Below are 18801 nucleotides of genomic sequence, written 5' to 3'. Positions count from 1 at the left end.
GAACCCAGGTTAGTTTGTGTAGTGTAAACAGGGCTTAAAACAACGTTAATTGTTTTTAAAAATACTAGGTTTATTCCCAATTTAGATTAAATTCTCATTTGCTCTGATAATGAAAAATCACTGTTATTTATTAAGCAGAAAAAAAATCGAAAAGATTTGACGAATTTTCTAAGCCTTTACTTTTTATGAAAAAAGTAAATTGAGAGGGACGCTTTTTGAGGGTAGACGAGATTAAATTTTTGATTGTTTTAGTGTGGATCTTTCCATTGGTGGTCGCTTTTTAGAGGAAATACGGTGTCCCATTCTAAAGTATCTTTTGCCTTACCTTTTCACTTAATTCAAGAAAGTAACGTCTTTGCAAAATTTGAGTATTTATGGTAAAAAGGAAGGAAAAATATAATACTTGTCTGCTTAAGAATAAAGCAAGAGCCTTGCAAAATAACTCGTTTTTTAAAAGATAAGGCTTTTGGCAAAAGAAAGCCTAGGATTAATAGCACTGTGGGTAGCTAAGAGAGCACAGAATTTGCTCAAAGATAAGGCTATAGTCTGGCAAAATCACTTGCTTTCAGAGGATAAGGATTTTGACAAGAAACAGCCTAGAACACAAATTTTTTTATAGCGTATATTTGCAAATTACTCATTTCAAGAATGTTAGCTTTTTTAAGAGCCAAAGCCTCAGATCTACCGCAAAATGGGAAGAAAAAAGAAAAAATATTTCCAGTCTAAAGATAAGCCTACAGTCTTATCTATAAAATAACTGACTTAAAGAAAATAAGCTTTTGTAGAAACGAGAGGCTGGAAACTATGGCAAAATAGAAAGAGAATGAATTCTTACTTTTCAATTTATCATAGACCTTCGAAAAATTGCAAAATGTTTGGCAAAATTGCAAAAATTACAAAATGGTTGGCAAAAAAATTAGTTTTGAAAAATTCACATTTTCATTCTATATCAAAGGCTTTAGGTTGACAATAGTAACTGTTTTCGAAAAGTTCTAAAATTTTGGGCATCAATCTTATGTCTTGGGCCAAATCATTAATCATGGAATATAGTTATATAATTGATTTTATGTAATTGAGATGTATATGAACAATTGCCAAATATATAAATAAGTAAAACCTCTTGGAATTTTTGTTCAAATGAACGTCGATTTTATGGAAGGGAAGACATTGTATTTATGGACGGAGATGTTTTTTATTGACTGAAAACCCCTTTCCTCCCCTTTTAAAATTTCACCCTCCATCACCAAAACCATAACCCCCCCCCCTCTTCTGCAAGAACGTCTTTATGTATGACTCCTTACCAGATAATTGAAAAATCGGAGCGCTTTTGACAGAAATAAGTCGTATTTGAAAAGTACTCATCTATACTGAAAGCAATGAAGAATTAAGAAGAATGGAGTAATTTCAGTGACAAGAGCAATTTTGAAAAAGAATACCACAGATGCTGCTGAATCAAATGAAATAAAGAGCTGTAAATCGAATAATTGGAAAAATAATGAGAAGAAAACTACAATATTTGATAATTTCCAATTTCCACCTTTTTAAGGTTGTATCTTTACTAAAGCCCTGGCAAAACGACTGAACATTCCGCTAAACATTTCACTCAACTTTTGTTTAGTGAAGTTGAGCGAAGTTTCACGAGGGTGGCAAAACGTGACTAAACTTTTCACTAAACTTCACTCAACTTTTTTGAACAGCGACCTAGCTACGACGCTGTTGGGTTGTTGGGGATCTTGCATAGGAATTTGCTTTTGGTTTATTTTGTTGCATGCACAAACAGTGGATAAAAATAAGAATCGGATGAAATGACGGGGAAAGGGAAGACTTTTTAGCACATTGACAAAAAATTTGACTGTTGAAGAAGACACAGTGGCGTACAACGAGATATTCAGATGTCTCATGAAGGCTTTTTGGGTCACGTAGAGACAAGAAAACCAACGAAAACAGACGAAAACCTTTGGATTTTCACAGCTAGAGCGCCTGCGCGATCAAAACAAATGTTTAATTGGTGGCAAAACGACTAAACATTTGCTAAACAACACTAAACAAAGCTAAAACATTTTGACCAGGATCAAACTTTGCTAAACAACACTCAACACGACTAAACAACACTGAACAGGGTGGCAAAACGACTAAACTTTTTACTAAACTTTTAACTAAACAAAAGTTGAGTGAATTGTTTAGTGAAATGTTTAGTCGTTTTGCCAGGGCTTAATGAGTAATGAATTTTATTTAAATGTTCAATGTTAAAGAGGTTTATGATTTATAAAAAATATCATAAAGAATACAACATAACCTTGGTAGATATGACAAAAAGATACAAGTAAACAGTTCTGAGTAAGCCTTTGAGTCTAAGTTCTTTCTTGACATTAACCGAAATGATTTGATCAGTTATCATAAAGGTACTGTGTCCATATAAAAGGATTGCGTATACAAAACCTCTCAAGCCATCCATTAAAATTACGGCTTGCGATTGGTCAGTATTCTTGTGATGCAAAACTGCTCACATGAAAAGTCAAAACTGTAGATAAACAGAAAGATGGTAATGGTTGGGGCTATCACATGTAAATCATGTTTCTGAAAACCCCCGCAGAGTTGCTTGCTTTAGCTGGACACATTACCTTTAAGAAAAATTCGTCTTACTTCACTAGAAAACCATCCCTCAGTGGATCGTCTTCTTCAAAGGTAAATGAGCACTTGCCGGTGTAAAATGCAACACCACAAACTTGTACGCGTACTGCTTTCAATTCACCGCACGTCGTCTCCTCAAATGCCTGTAACAAAACCTATGATGTTAGGTTGATGACGTGCAAGATTCGAGGCAAAAAATAAAGACATGAAAGAATAGTACAGTCGCTTGGCAGCTGAATTGTGCATTTTATGAAGCATGAGCAAGCTCCGCGGAGACGGGACTTTTTGCCAAAAATGCAAAAAAATTACCAATGAATCACAAGTCAACCCATTTTTTTTTCGGTTTCAGCCCCCCTCCACAACTTTTTTAGACCCACCACTTATCTCAACGCTCCGAGGTGTCTGAGCATGAGAATTGGTACAAGTACACAATTAGACATGGTGAATAAGATGAGATGCTGACCCGACTTCAAAAACGCCCCTAAAAGCTATTTCTAGATTCGGGTACCAGTACCCAGTCCTCTTCTGGGTCTTCCTCCATTTTCTTTAAATTATGCAAGTTAAAAACCCGAAACTTGGTTATCTGGAGTAATTTGAGATGCTAAATAACATGATTATTTGGGCAAAATCGTCGTACATAAAATATTAGGTTAGTCTTCATAATAGAAATTCAGTAATAATAGAAAACAAACTGGTCAGCACTGCCGGATTGGTAAGCGTTTATACACTGAAAAATTACCAATGAATCACCAGTCTAGCTACTTTTTATTCGGCTTTAGCACCCCCCCCCCCAATTAAAATAGGCCTGCTTTGTTCCTCGGTTATTTTGTAAAAAGGAACCTCCTCGCTTCATTTACTGAAAGACGCTGAGACGACCGATAGTAGAACAAAACGATGACCTCTGAAGCAACAATATTGCGTTACTTGACAAATGCATGTGTTCTATTGTATGGCCATCTACTTTAGTCAGAAGAATTCAAATTTGTATCAAAAGAGTTCCTGAACAGTAGCAAAAAGATGAATGCAAATAGCCTGGAATGAAAAACAGCGAACATCTGTTGAGCTCCTTGTAGAAGACATTAAGGCAAATGCATGTTTTCTGTTGTGTTGGCCATCTACTTTAGTCAGAAGAATTCAAATTTGTATCAAAAGAGTTCCTGAACAGTAGCAAAAAGATGAATGCAAATAGCCTGGAATGAAAAACAGCGAACATCTGTTGAGCTCCTTGTAGAAGACATTAAGGCAAATGCATGTTTTCTGTTGTGTTGGCCATCTACTTTAGTCAGAAGAATTCAAATTTGTATCAAAAGAGTTCCTGAACAGTAGCAAAAAGATGAATGCAAATAGCCTGGAATGAAAAACAGCGAACATCTGTTGAGCTCCTTGTAGAAGACATTAAGGCAAATGCATGTTTTCTGTTGTGTTGGCCATCTACTTTAGTCAGAAGAATTCAAATTTGTATCAAAAGAGTTCCTGAACAGTAGCAAAAAGATGAATGCAAATAGCCTGGAATGAAAAACAGCGAACATCTGTTGAGCTCCTTGTAGAAGACATTAAGGCAAATGCATGTTTTCTGTTGTGTGGGTCATCTTATCATCTAATTACAAGAATTTGAATATGCACAAAAAGCTCTCTTTCCTGTACAGTAGAATTAGCAACATTGATGCAGGTGACAACAGCGTGGAATGAAAAACAGTGAACATTTCTTGGACACCTTTTACGAGACATTGAGATAAACGCATATGCATTATGGTGAAGGCCATTCATTTTCATCATGAAACTGTCATTGTTTACACTTTGACCGATGGAAAAAAATACAAGTTGAATATCCCGGAAATATCGAACTCAGTTATCAGACTTTGATATGGAAATGACAAGAATTTGAAATAAATCATTCCCCAAAAATATGCGAGTTGCAATGATATAGAAGCGCCGAAGGCGCTAGAAGTCTAACTCGCGGGTACGCTGTGAGGCAAATTTGTTTACTTCCGCCATTTTGAATAGTGGCAAAAAGGAACTTGCTCCATACTGAGCCCTTATAAATTTGGCAAGAGTAAGGATTGCTTTCGTTCACTTCTCTTTCAAACATCGATGTGAAATTTGGTGAGTGGCCTTATATTGCACTTAAATTTATGAATTAACGTTAATATTTTAAAAATAAGCCGTCATTCGCAAATTCCAAGCATTTACAGTCGCGGTGCTTGCTGTAATGTTTTAGGTCTCGTCGAAATTCCAGAAAATAATGACTGATCTGTTTTAAAACGGATCCAGCAACAGTGTTTAGCCACTCAATGCATAATTTTCTTAACACATTTGTACAAAGATGTGATTTAGTTACTTTTTCTTTTTTTGTTCACAGAAACTGCTATGAAATATCTAGGCCTAACTCTAGAAAAAGCCGAAAATAGGTCATAATTCAATGCTTGGATATTAATAACAGAATCTAAATATAGTAACCAATTTTTGATTTTATATAATCATTGATATTTTTGGACTATTTCAAAACCACACTCGTTGCTTGCAAATATTTTTCAGCACAATGCGTCCCTCCCCTATTCTTTAGGCCCATAAAATACCTCCGGGGTACATTTTCACGACAAAGATTACTAATTTGGCCTTAACAAGAGGAAAGAAATTCGATTCATATCAAATTTCTTTTCTACAAATTCAATTTGACAGACTAAATATAAAACATTCGCACTTTCCTACTCATGCCATATTAGGTTCTAAACGACAGACAGAAAAATTAAAGAATTATATATCTAAAATGGTCTATATCATTAGATAACATACTCAAAAAGTTCTTTCTAATTTATATGAAGATAAAAATTGCAAGCACATACTTTTTCAACTCATGAAAACACGACAGGCCACTGCTATATTCCCCCCGTAACTGCGTAAACTAAAAGAGCCAAATTTTTTTAAAAATCTGTTTAAAAACCCCAAAAAATTGTTATGTGTTGTTGCTTTACATCTCCTCTAACTGCCTGCATCAGAGAAGGCCTTGAAATAGTTGCGAGCCACGAGAAAATCATTCATTAAAACAAGCAATTTTCCATACTGAACCCTATTGCAGCTCGCTTTTTGCCACTATTTAAAATGGCGGAAGTAAAGAAATTTGCCTCACTCGGCAGTACGCAGCATGACCCGAGTTAGACATCTATCGTTATCGGTATCGTTATCGTCGCCCGTGCTTAAACTCTCTATTGGCGAGTTGCAACTGCGACGGTTGCATTTGTCTCGTTTAGAAGGAAACCACTGGTATTTGCGAACTCAGTGTAACGTGTTAACTGGGGAATTTCCACTTTCACTAATGCAAACAAACCTGTATCGTGAAAGCCTTTAGGGGGCCCATCCTAAGGGCCCCAAAGGCTTGGGGACTCTTAGGAGTTGCTCGAACCCCACTAACGTCGGTTACGCTCATAATCAGTAGCACATAATAGAGCGACGAGTTAACCCCAGGAAAAATCTTCCAAACAGATTTTGCATCTTCCACATTGATTTGTCGATCCTAATCTGCACTAAACTGAGCTGACGAAACAATGTGATTGCTATTATGATAACATCAGTGTCGACCGTTTTGATTGCGACTCTTTCATGTCCTGAACTGGAAATACTCTTCACGAAGACAAACATTCTAGTAACAACTTCTTCGTGATTACAAAGCTTTTGGGCGTTTTTAGAGGAATCTCATCTTATTCAACAATCAGGATGTCATTGCAAGTGGGGTGTGTATCTAATCTTATTTAGCATGTCCAATTACGCCAAAAGTCTAAGTTCCGGGTTAATTACTTGGATAGTTTAAAAGATATGAAGAAGTATCCGAATTAGTAATAGGTACAGGTACCCCAGTCTAAAAATAGCATTTTGGGGCGTTTTTGAAGTGGGGGTAAGTCAGTTCTTGTGGATTTCTTTTATAAAAAGAGGGCCTTCATAAATGACATCACACCTGTCCTACCCCTGTCAAAAGGTGAATGCAAGTTCGCCTTTACAAGGAACATTTTACGGCTTGGTTAATTCTACCGAGCGGTTAGATTCTGCAAATCACATGGACGGAGCAACAAAGACATGCTGCTTCACAATGAACCTATTTTTAAAGCTAATTCTGAACCTTGTCTGAACTTATCAAGAATGGTATCAAAGCATCATGTTATAACAAGAGACGACAGACACGATTGGGGAAATTTGATTCAACATGTAAAATAGGCAAACGGAAAAAAATGAATGAAAAATAATTTCAGTTGACAATCAGTGTCACTCCATTACAAGCAAAGATTTTAAAGTTGTTTCCAATCAGAACATTGGAAATAAGAGCGATAAAACGCATGTAGTCACCACTTGCCGACAACATAGACTGGTCGTTCATGAACTATTTATTATTGTGTTATCAATGTTTGTAGCCTGTGGCGAATTAAGGTATTTCATACTTACTTGTCCAGTGAAAGTTGACTTCACAGGGCCATTTTTGAATGTTCTTTCAGCTCGTAGAGGAATCAAATTCTTGGCGAATTGTACCGCAATCCTAGCTGTGACACCAGAACCAGTTGGGCATCTATCTACCTACATATATTAAGGAAAGTCTTAAAAGAAGAAGTGAATTGTTATTTGCTTCTTAATAAGTTTTGCTTCTTTAGATAGCTACGAGTAGCTCCAGTTACTAGAGTAAACATTTTGAAAGTGTAGTGCCGAAACAAACATATATTTACTACAAGGTCCAAGGGATTATAACAATTAATGACTTGCCAAAACACAACATTAATTGTTAAGGGAAATACCAACAATAATAAACTGACATCCAAAAACGTTTTTTGAAGATATTATCCATTTATTCACCCAAAGATTGACTAAAATCATCATGGGCCATTAAACAACCAATAAACTATTACATAAATGTACATCATAATCTAGTATTAGAGTATGATAATAAACCATTACATCTTATCACTGATACCAACCACTACTAATGAATTACAAATAATGACTGAAAAAACACCAAGGACAGAGGGTTAACAAAGACAAGATACCTGTCTGTCTGCAAAAACACAGAGATTGGATGTTGGTTCATCAGAGAAATTGTCTTTGCCATCAGTGATTATAGTGCCATACAGAAAAGAGAGATCTTCTTCCTCTGGGTGTAAAATTTTGACCTGCTCTTTCACACAAGTACTTATGGCATCAGCAGCATCTACCAGATCTCGAACCGGTGATGTTTCCACATCAACTCCTAGTTTATCTTGAGACACTAATGCATAAAATGCCCCACCATAGCCAATATCAAGAGTCAATGGTCCATACTTACAAGTGTTTATTGTAATATCAGTTGCAAAAGCAAATGAAGGGACGCTTAAGAATTTAACAGTCATTGGCTTTCTATTCTGCATTTTGACTTCAGTTCTGACCAGGCCACAGGGACACTGTATATTTACTGAATGTGAAGGTTGGTGTTTTGAGTCTGCAGAAGAATAAACAAAAAATCATAGTTCTAAGATGATTATTTCTTTTAATGATCTATTATTTGATGAATTTGCAAAAATTAGTATAATAGTTGAAAATTGGTTATAGAGGCAGGACTCTTGGATAGGGTTGGAGCAATTTCTATCAACAATCACTTACAAAATATAAGTTGCCAAATAGGTATAAAAACACAGTTTAAAGCATATATGGTTAAAAATTCACCAAAATATCAAGATATTTTGTTAAAAATTCTTTAAATTCTTTTACAAATCAACAACTTGATGAATGATGAATGACCAATGATGAATTCTTCAAATTGGGCTATATTTTGATTGCTCATATTTGTGCATGACTCGAAACAACCTTGCAATTGGGCAAAATGGGCAAAAACTGCTTGGTTGGAAGTGGCCAAAAAAAACGTACCGACTGGGATTTTTTTATAACCATAGTCAATAGCGAATCTTCCAAGCGCAATGACAGCATGTCCACACATTGTACTGTAACCCTCGTTGTGCATAAATATTACCGCAATATCAGCTTCTGGATGATCAGGTTTGACAAGCAAAGCTCCATATTGGTCGTAATGTCCCCGAGGCTCAAACATAAGGAGTCTCCTAAGATGGTCCAAATGCTCCCGGACATAACGTCTCTTCTCCAGGATAGTGTCTCCGATAATTTCTGGATACCCAGAAGTTATTATTCGAAGTGGTTCACCTCCAGTATGCATTTCTACAGTTTCTATTAACATTTTTTTGTCTTTTAGTTCACTCCCCGTCTAACTGCACTGATATCTCGTGGACCGTGACAAAGTTTTTTCTAAAGTGATCTAGCCTATCTAATTAGCCTCATTATGGCACAGATTCTGACAAAACGAGACCGAAAAATTTTTCCTCTCTAAATATTTCTTTCTTATAGACCCAGGAGGGGATTTGATTGTTCAAGTTGACGTACCTGTTGCAAAATTTTGGAAAACCCTTAGAGGTAGCTTTTAGCCTAAGCGGTAGTAACTTTTTCCGTAATATATAGATAAGTTTAATTTCAAAATGGCCACGAATAATAAAGCAAACATTTCACAACAAAAGCTTTTTCGTCTGACACTCCTCAGAGCATAAAGATCAAACAAAACTCTGACGAATGTATGTTGTAAAATATTTGTTTTGTACCGTCAAGAAATTGTTTAATGTTTATAAGTTCAATTACATACTTGTACACGTTTTTGTTTCCGACATGTTGTTTTGAGACTCAACATCACTCTTATTGGCCAATCAGAACAGAGGAATATAATTATCTAAAATATACTAGCTCTAAAATCATTTAAGTCAAGTTAAGTTAAGTTGAGCTAAGTGAAGTTTCGTAAGTTTTACTTTTTTTACATTTATTATTTACTTCTAGCTTGCTATTCACAATTGATTTTATCAACTTTTGCGATGACAAGAAATTTTCGGCATTGAACCTTTTGTAACAGCGATATTCTATCAACTCAGGCTTAAGTATTGGAAGATGAGACTTAAAACCGTTATGACAAAATTATGATACTCACTTAAGCCAGTTTCAAACACAGAAGTTTTTTTAGAACATGTCGGCCGATGTGTTAGAATGACATCAATGAAAGAACTACTTTTGTTAGTAAAACATGTTTTAGAAATCACTAGATTTGAAAGCCCAAAGATATCACAAAAGGAATCTAGCTTATTTCGCCCAGTGTCTTGCTGGTTTAGTGCATCAATATTGATATTGAATGTTCTCAGTTGTAACTTTTACACGCAGATTTACGTTTTTGAGACGCAATTCATCAGAAAACTTTAATTTCTAATAAGGATTCTAATGACCAGAAAAACGCCAGACTTTGCATGGCTTAGTCAACCAATAACTTTTCGAAAATTTATTGAAAAATCTTTTGTTTCAAGTCCTACTGTCGAATTCTATTCCAAATAAGGGTAGTAGCCAAGGTCTCTGAAACGACGATCTTGCGGAAATTGCGATAAAAGCATGAAAAACTGCACAAATACACAGTTTGATATGCTGAATAAGATGGGGTCGGGACCCAATCTGTGAAATGCCCCTCAAATACTAATTTTAGAATTGTTCCCAGACTCCTAAATTGATTACCTCTATAACTTTGTTGAAAACGAAATTAATGACATGAAAATTGGTATAAATGCTAATAATAACACGGTAATGCGATTTTGATTCACACCCATCATCAAAATGCCCCAAATGCTATTTTTAGACCAAAAACCTCCAAACGAGTATATGGTCTATACACTCGTTCCCAGACCTCTAACACGCTTATCTCTACAACTCCGCTAAAAATAAAATCAGTAACAAGCAACTTGATTTAGATACTAACTATAGCATACTAAAAGGATTTGGTTCGACACGTATTGACACGGTTTGACATTTTTGTAATTACATTTTATCTTAATTTGTAATTGTCGCACATCTAAACTTGTTGCTTCATGTTTTTGCAATATATGTTAATGACGCTAACATTTTGTTAGAATATGATATTTTTTTCTTGGCAGAAGTCGGCCTTAAAATATCTTATTTGCTAATCCGCCATTGGCAAAGTTGATAGCAACCTGTGCACCTCCAAACCAAACATATGCACGGCTGTTAGTCTGTTAATTGTTATGTAGTAAGGTAGGGCGAATTCATGGCAAACTTGTAGCCTATGTATTAAAATGTAGAACTTTAAGTTTGTGGGCACGTATCCCATTCTGCCGTTATACGCAACAAGGACTTGTTGAAAGTTTTGCCTATCTAATGTCCCTCTAAGGTTTTAAAAGAACGACTGATTGTAAAGACAACAGTTCCAATGCAAATGATCGTAAAGACATAATAGTGGGACAACTACGTAAAAATATTCAAATAGTACTAAGATTTATGAAAAGCCATAAGTTTTATACTTACCCGCAACGAGTAAAGAAGATGAAGAGGTTTGTGCCGTGACAAGGAGATTAAAAAAGGAATAGAGGTTTGTATTTTATGTCTATCCACAATATGCTACCCATAGATGTAAATTTGATTTTTTATTCCGTTACAACAATATACTCAATAAAAGCATTATATTAAAATGCTTTAAATAACAAACACCAATATTTTATTCTTATTAATGGAAATTGAAATAGTTTCTACAAATTCTTGCTGAACTTTCATCTCTTCAAAAAAGGTTCTCAATTTCCGGGAAAAGGCTACTACAGGGCCCACGCCACGAATTTCAAAGTGGAGGGGCCAACTTCTATGGGTCAAATTTGAATTTAGTGCTTCAGAACAGGACCTCTTTGGAAATATTTTTGCTTACCAAAAAAATGGGGAGTGGGGGTGGCGCGGGCCCTGAACTATTTTATTCATATGCTGCTTTATATCATAATTGAATGTTTTTATATAGACTGCTGAAAGGCCTGGCAACCCAATTGCCCTTGAAACATCGAACATTTTTGGAAGCGTTTAACGTAAAGGATTATTTTATCAATGTGAAACAAATACGTTAAACCTTGATACAGTATTCATATTATAAATAACCACCAGTACTTATTAAAAAACTGCACAAACCCACTTAAAGTCCATTAAAACCCAAACAGTTTTTTGACAGCAACGCGGAACGTTTTCTTCATTGCGGCGAACATCACAAAATTGATGGAGTAATTTGTGTAATAAAGAAGAAGAGCAATCCTTCGGATATTTGCCGCTGCCCGTGGTCCTACAGGCAAGGTTTTGTAAGCTGTGAGGACCATGGATGGTGTAGAAGTCAGGAAATAAAAGATAGTGATGGAAACAATTGCTGCGAGTAGGTTGTTTCTGCGTTGCCGTTGTGGTGCCTGGTTCGTTGCAGATGTGGTGGTTGACTTGGCATGTGAACGCGAATTTTCGCGCTCAGGTGACGGACATTGTGGTGATTCTCGTATATGGCTCAGTGCAGACATGGGCTGCTTCCTTGTGAAATTTTCTCTGTTATCATGTTGTGAAAGTTTGTCAATTGAAGGTTTACTCTGTAATAAAGAGAAAAAAAAGTAAAATTGAATAATTGATTAAAACAACTCCCTATCTAAATATGAAAACATAGCATACTGAAGTACGCCTCGTCCGACACTCTCTAGAGTGAACACTTACGTAACAAAAGTATTAGGACGATGAAGAACAAATCTTGCTGTTGTAGCGCGAGTCTAGAAATGACGTCAGCAAAAACGCAATTCCTAGTAAATTCAATTTAGTTTCTACCATTCTGTGATAGAAATATAACAAAATATCAAGGAGAAATGGAAAATATCAATGTTTTTGTTTCAATGCCAAAAACACAAAAACGTCCAAAAAGAGAGCGAGAAGAAATAGAAATTTGGGTCTAGCGTGTCATTTCGTCCAGAACTCTTGTTCGGTCCTTTGTTTCCTTCAGAGCTCTTGTTCGGCTCTTTGTTTTGAAACAATACCGTCTTAAACCAATCAGTGTTGCAGGGTCATAGCACATGCGCATTAATAACAGTATTCGCACAGCTGTTCTGTTTGGGACCACACAACTTCCCGTCAGGGGTTCAAGTGGTAATGCGCATGAGCAATGACCCTGAAACGGGGGCTAGTGCATGTCTGGGAGACGGGCATGATTTATCTCCCGAACAAACTCTAGAAAATTTTTGGTTACAAATATCAGTTTTTAACCTTCTAAGAGACAACAGTTACATCCCGACGAGCATCCCGAAAGCATTGGTCCCCCTCGGACCTTGGCGTCTCCGAGGGGCAAATCGCTGTTTAAAATCACGTACGCTCTTGAGAATAATCACACTTTAATCACAAATTAATCATATTATTAAAAAAATCAAATTAATCACAAAATATAGCATTAATTACAGAAATTAATTAAAAAATGAATATATATTAGAATCTTTGACCACGTCTATCCGCATATGTTATTGAAAAATGCAATATTCAGAATGTCTCTGTCACACTTTTTCAAATATTTCATGAACACATCCGAAAATCTGCAAACACACGCTTGAGAACATTAACAAAACACCTTATGAATTAGTTTACTGTCATGCGTTCAAACGACGTTTATTGCGTATGAAATTGTTTGAGAGCATTTTGTAATCTATGATTAATCATAAATTGATCGAAAATTAATCACTTTAATCAATAAAAATCAAATTAATCACACACAAAATTGATTTAATCAAAAATCAATCACTAGTGATTATTATTCTCGTACGCCATTTTTAAGAGTGATTTGCCCCTCGGGCGTCTCGGTAAATAGTGGTCTCAATTATTAATCGCCATGCTTAGTAGAGAACGGTGAGCCCTGATGACGACGATAGCTATGAAAAGGTTGATGTTTTCAGAGAAGAACCACCAAGAAAAAGACAGCGATGAACTACCACTGTTCACCCTTTTAATGTTTACGATGCAGAAGATGAGCAAGACAAACACGAAAGAAGTGATTCAGATTCACAAACAAAGCGATGCTAGCTTCATTGCGATGTCTGAATCTGAAAATGATAATGATATTTCAGATAACTGACTCTTTCGAGAATTCTCCTTGTCGGTTATTTTCAGCAAACTTAATTCTGTTCCTTAAGTTAGTTACATGTTTTCAGTTACAAGATGTTCAATTCAACCAACTACAACTTTTAGTTGATACATTTAACAGTTTTAGTTTATGCAGATTTCAGTATAGTTCTGCGACACAAAAATCCTATTTTCAATTAAAAACAAAGAATGCTGATTTGACTTAACTAAAAATTGAAAAATCGCTATTGTTAAAATACCTATTGTTGAAATAGCTCGATTGTTCTTAATATCAGAGCAATATGGACCAGAACATTTGTGTACCCGGACCGTTTTGCATTGAATGTTAAATTCTATCATTCGTTTTGGTTCCCAATTGCTTAAAGGCATTTGCATAAACAGTATGCTTAACGGTAGCTGCCTTTTTAGACGAGGAAAAGTTGACTGTGTTTCATGCAGTATGATATTAGGCCGGTTTTGAATATAAAGTCGCATCGCAAAGCATGCCGGTTGAGCAAGAGCCTTTGAGACTTGGGTACATTTTTACATACCTAAAATTGCTATGCGTTTTTGTACCCGGACCGAAATGCATGCTAAATTCCACCGTTTGCACCCAATTGTTTAAAAGCTTGGAACCAAACTTGCCATTTGACGGCAAACGGAGTGTAACTGTAAACGGAGCTTAATTAAACGTTAAAAAACATTTTAGTACGAGGCTCGGCAAAAAATTTAGAAACTGAGAACTAATCCTGAACTTATTGTCTTGTAAAAGATTGTTGGAAATTGGATTGTTACAAATGTAGTAGTAGTTCAGTATAATTTAAAATTCCACTACATACAACACCAATTATAAACACAAAATAACTGAAGTTAAATACAAACAAATATAAGAAACAAAATTAATTAGCAAATACAAGATTGCAAGAGAAACAGAAGAGGAATTGTATTGTAAGGGAATTTCTTAAGGAGGGGCTCTCTCAGTAGCTAGGCTAATCGAGGAGAGAGCATCCCCTGTTTAAAGTTGATTGGGCAATTTTTCAAGTTTACGACAAAAGCTGCAAGCAGATGATGTATTTTTTATCTCCAGAGAAATGTTATTCCAGCGTTTTGCTCCAAAGAAACGAACTGACCTGATACCATATTGAAGAGTATTTTTCCGACTTAAAGAAACATTATTCAAAATATTAAAATACTATTTTCCAACTTTAAAAAAATGAAACGCGCTTCTTTAATTATTTTAGTGCCGCTCCGGTGTCAAAACGAAATTCATAAAGAGAGCTTGGGATGGGACTGTAGCTCAAAAATTGGTGGTTCAAACATTAGTCACTGATTCTTTTAAAATAACGGTTTTAAAAGATGCCATACTTTGGCAGGTCTTTTTCTGTTCTAATAGAGCATTCGAAAACCGCTTGCGCATGATCTGGATATCATAGACGATTAAATTACAATTGAAAATGCTACATGAAACAAATTTAAATCCAGAAAGAAAAATTTGCGGAGTAGAACATATTTGTATACGTGTAAATGTGCAATATACTCACCGGGAAGAATGATTCAGGATTGACAAACACAGATTGGGAACACAAGGAGATTACATGAATATCATCCGCAGATCTACGACCTGTTGATGCCTGTGTGTCTATAGATTCGTCATGGGTGTCCTTTGCTATGGCAGAATGTTCTTCTGAAGATTCTTGTGGTTTTTGATACTCTCGCTTCTTTGACTCAGATCTATCTTCGAAGTTAGAAGGCTTGTTTTCAGACACACATTTCAATGATGTCGAGCCATAAAGCACTTCTGAAGCATTCTTTACATCGGCTTGAGGATTCTGGCTGTCCAACTGCTCGGAGGATCTTTCAGTTTTGAGCGTGTCCCTGCATTGTGCTATTGTAAGTGATGGTGGACTGCCTGCTACTTTCTCCTTTTTCTTATGTTGCTGCATACGGTTTCTTTGCTTCCTGATTCTCCAAAAGATCCCGACGTAGCAGGCAACGATGAGCAAAACAGAGATGACACGAAAAGAGAAGAGAACGGGACCAGAAACAGAATTAGGTGAATAGAAGCAAGAACCGAACGTAGAACTGTATTCAGGGTAATGGTTGAGCACTCTCAAAATGATAGAAATAAGAAAAGATATTACCCAAAAGCAGGCTATGTAGATAGGTGTCATGCGTCTGGAGAAAACCCTGTGACAAGTTTCGGGGTGAACGACCAAGAAGTATCGATTTAAAGCCAGGAAGATTAACGCATTATGAGCCTGCGATTTTGAGACCCCTGCTCGAAAAGCATCCAATTCACAAACAACCGTACTGCCGGTGATAAGACGCTTGTCAAAGTAGCCAAGCGCCGACATAAGGCAGTCAAGTGCAGCAAAAATGTCGACAACAGCAGTGTGCCTGATGACTGTACGAGCTTGACCAGTGTCCTTAAAAACAGTGCTTTTGCGTGTCACTACCAGAATAATACCATTACTTAGCAATGAGGTTAGAAACAGTAGCAAGGAAGCAACGAAAAAGTACGTATCCTCTTCACTGGCTGCTTCTTCCATCTTGATTGGCCCTACGAAACAACAAACTAGTTGTGCATTTGGCGAGCAAGTTGCAAATCAAGAAACATGGTAGTCGACTCTATGAAAGATTGTGCAGCTGTCGTATGGTTAAGAGTTAAAATTCTAAAGCATAATCAGATGAGCAAAATGATTCCCACCTGCTCCACAAAGAGTTTGATTATCTTCATGCTAGTCCTGCGGTTAAAGCCGAGGTGCCGAGGGGGGGGGGGGGGGCAACCCCCTTCGTTGTTAAAATTCAAAGAGATTACATTGATAATGTGTGGGGGATGTAGCATCCTTTAAGAGTTGTGAATCAGCTTTTTACTCGACAGACTAAAACTTTTTTAATGCTTACTCGGCATTTTTTAGGTAAAAATTGTCCGAAAAATAAGAACTGAATATCTGAAAAGTTATACAAAAATGATAAGGACGACATTTGACGAGTTTTCAAAAATCGACCAATTTATAAGTCGAACACATGTCGAGCAGCACGATAAACTCCCCGCAACTTGTATCCCTAGCTACAAATGAGTTTACAAGTTCACGCTCATAACAAGCCCATTTGTAATTCCGACAGTAAACTGCAGCATTCGTAATTTCCATTTCCCAAACGATGCAAAAAGGGGCAGTTGGCCCCCTAGATAAGGGGGAATCTAACCGCATATTAGAAATAAAATTTGCGCCCAGTTAGTGGTCTTTTATTAGCTTTTCAAAGATATATGAAGAAGTCTTAATAAATCAACTGGTTCAACATTTAGTTTACACGCTTTCAGTCTTCATTGCGATGTATGGACGAGCGTATGCAACCCAACAGGTTGCAATCCTAATGGATCTTTCGAAAGCTTTTGACATGATTTGCTTATCGCCAAACTACATGCGTATGGATTTAATGAAGATGCTCTAGTTCAAATTTATTCTTATCTCAAAAGAAGAAAACAATATGTTTGGATAAAAATTCATATAGCTCACTCCAAGAGGTTATGACTAGTGTACTCCAGGGCTCTGTGCTTGGACCAATCCTGTTCAACTTTTACATAAATGATGTCTTCCTATTAATTAAACAAGCAACGCTCTATAATTATGTAGATGACAATACACTTGCTAATTTTTTAAAAGCATGTCCGATCTTATAAATTCTTCGCAAAACGAATTTGGGGTTGCGTTATCATGGTTAGAACAAAATGAAATGATTGCAAACCCTGAAAAATTTCATGCTACAATGCTTATGAAAAGTCACACAAATACTAATGGAGAACAAATAATCATTGATGGCGAAAAATCAAATCTGAGGAGACAGTGGAGCTTTTAGGCGTAGCGTTGGATTACAAACTTGAGTTTGGTTTCTAGGAGAAAAAGATTCTTGTCCAGAGCTTTGTATATTCTAACTTCAGTAACTGTCACTTGGTCTGGTATTTTTCATCTTCTAAATCATTGCAGACAATTAAAAAGTTACAAGAACGCGCTGTAAGACTTCTATATAAAGATCATACAGGTTTGTATAGCGATCCGCTTTGAAGTGAGACAAATGCCCGATGCTCGTCGCACGTCCAAAAAATCTGTGCATTGAAATACTCGAAATAGTAAAACTGGCAAAAAATAATATTTTCTTTTTTTTCTATTCTTCCTATTCTATGCAATTTGCGTTTAATATTTGTCTAGTTTTTATTTCATGATAGGGAGAGACAGCATTCATCCTTTCTCTTTCTTGCGCATTTCTGGATGGTTTATCATCTGCCTTCACGCTGTTTCTTTTGTTCTTTTTTCTTTTGTATTTATTTCGCTTTTCTCACCTCCGGCTGGGCCTAGAAACTTTACTTGTGCCGTTTATTATTTATTTTATTTACTTGAGCTATCATTCTCCTTGCTTGTAAAATATGTTATCTCTTGTTCTTTTGCTTTGTATTCCTTATTTTACGCTCCAACACCTTTTCAGCTAACCGCGTCAAAGGGAACTGGGCCGAGATTTGGGGCGAAAGTCGTAGTTGAAAAGGTGTATTCTGAAGAAGCATATCGCAAAACGTTGATCAAGTTGTTTTTTATTGATCATCTATATATATAGGGGAGGGGAGAGGAGGGGAGGGGAGAGGAGGGGAGGGGAAAGGAGGAGAGGGGAAAGGAGGAGAGGGGAAAGGAGGAGAGGGGAGAGAAGGGTGAGGAGAGGAGAGGAGAGGAGGGGAGAGAAGGGGAGAGGGAGGGAGAGGAGGGGAGATGAGGGGAGGGGAGAGAAGGGGAGAGGGAGGGAGAGGAGGGGAGATGAGGGGAGATGAGGGGTTCTAAACTTTGAAGATGTCACTATCTGTTTTGCGTTGATCTGAAACTCCCCTTTTTACTTACAACAAAACGGACGGGTTAATACAAAGCAGGGGACCTTTTTCTAGCAAGATATGAAGGATAAGAAAATACGCTCTTCAAAATCCTCTTCAATGAAGCGAATAAAGGTTCCCCACGATTTTATGAAAAATCATAATTTTTTGATGTACGTATTTACTTTGTTTTCGTATGCTCTCAGCTGTCAAAAAATGCATGCACGTTAAACGTTCTAAATTAAACGCAAGGTTTTCCCATAAGCTTGTGTGGCATGTAATTCGCAACACAAACTTACACGATAACAACAGACCTTCTAACCCTATAGATCAGTACATTGGAGCAAACATGGAATTTAGTTACTACC

The 18801-nt window shown here is 36.5% G+C and overlaps 2 protein-coding genes across 2 annotated transcripts; both read right to left on the bottom strand.

Moving 5' to 3' along the window:
* Positions 1–1442: 1442 nt before the first annotated feature.
* Positions 1443–8912, bottom strand: LOC135684891 (trans-L-3-hydroxyproline dehydratase). The gene is made up of 4 exons (XM_065200586.2): positions 8509–8912; positions 7656–8083; positions 7063–7191; positions 1443–2774 (listed from the first exon to the last, which is right to left on the bottom strand). Exons 1-4 carry the CDS (start codon positions 8831–8833, stop codon positions 2640–2642), a joined length of 1017 nt encoding a protein of 338 aa, XP_065056658.1. The 5' UTR covers positions 8834–8912; the 3' UTR covers positions 1443–2639.
* Positions 8913–11427: 2515 nt separating this feature from the next.
* LOC135684877 (uncharacterized) lies at positions 11428–18332 on the bottom strand. The gene is made up of 2 exons (XM_065200569.2): positions 15123–18332; positions 11428–12077 (listed from the first exon to the last, which is right to left on the bottom strand). Exons 1-2 carry the CDS (start codon positions 16128–16130, stop codon positions 11655–11657), a joined length of 1431 nt encoding a protein of 476 aa, XP_065056641.2. The 5' UTR covers positions 16131–18332; the 3' UTR covers positions 11428–11654.
* Between the last annotated feature and the right edge of the window lie 469 nt (positions 18333–18801).

This window comes from Rhopilema esculentum, chromosome 21 (genome assembly GCF_057945365.1).
Source record: "Rhopilema esculentum isolate cy_ngs chromosome 21, ASM5794536v1, whole genome shotgun sequence".
In the NCBI taxonomy this organism is placed as follows: Eukaryota; Metazoa; Cnidaria; class Scyphozoa; order Rhizostomeae; family Rhizostomatidae; genus Rhopilema; species Rhopilema esculentum.
Note: the sequence above shows the minus strand (reverse complement) of the source record. Positions and strands in the feature narration are given on the sequence as shown.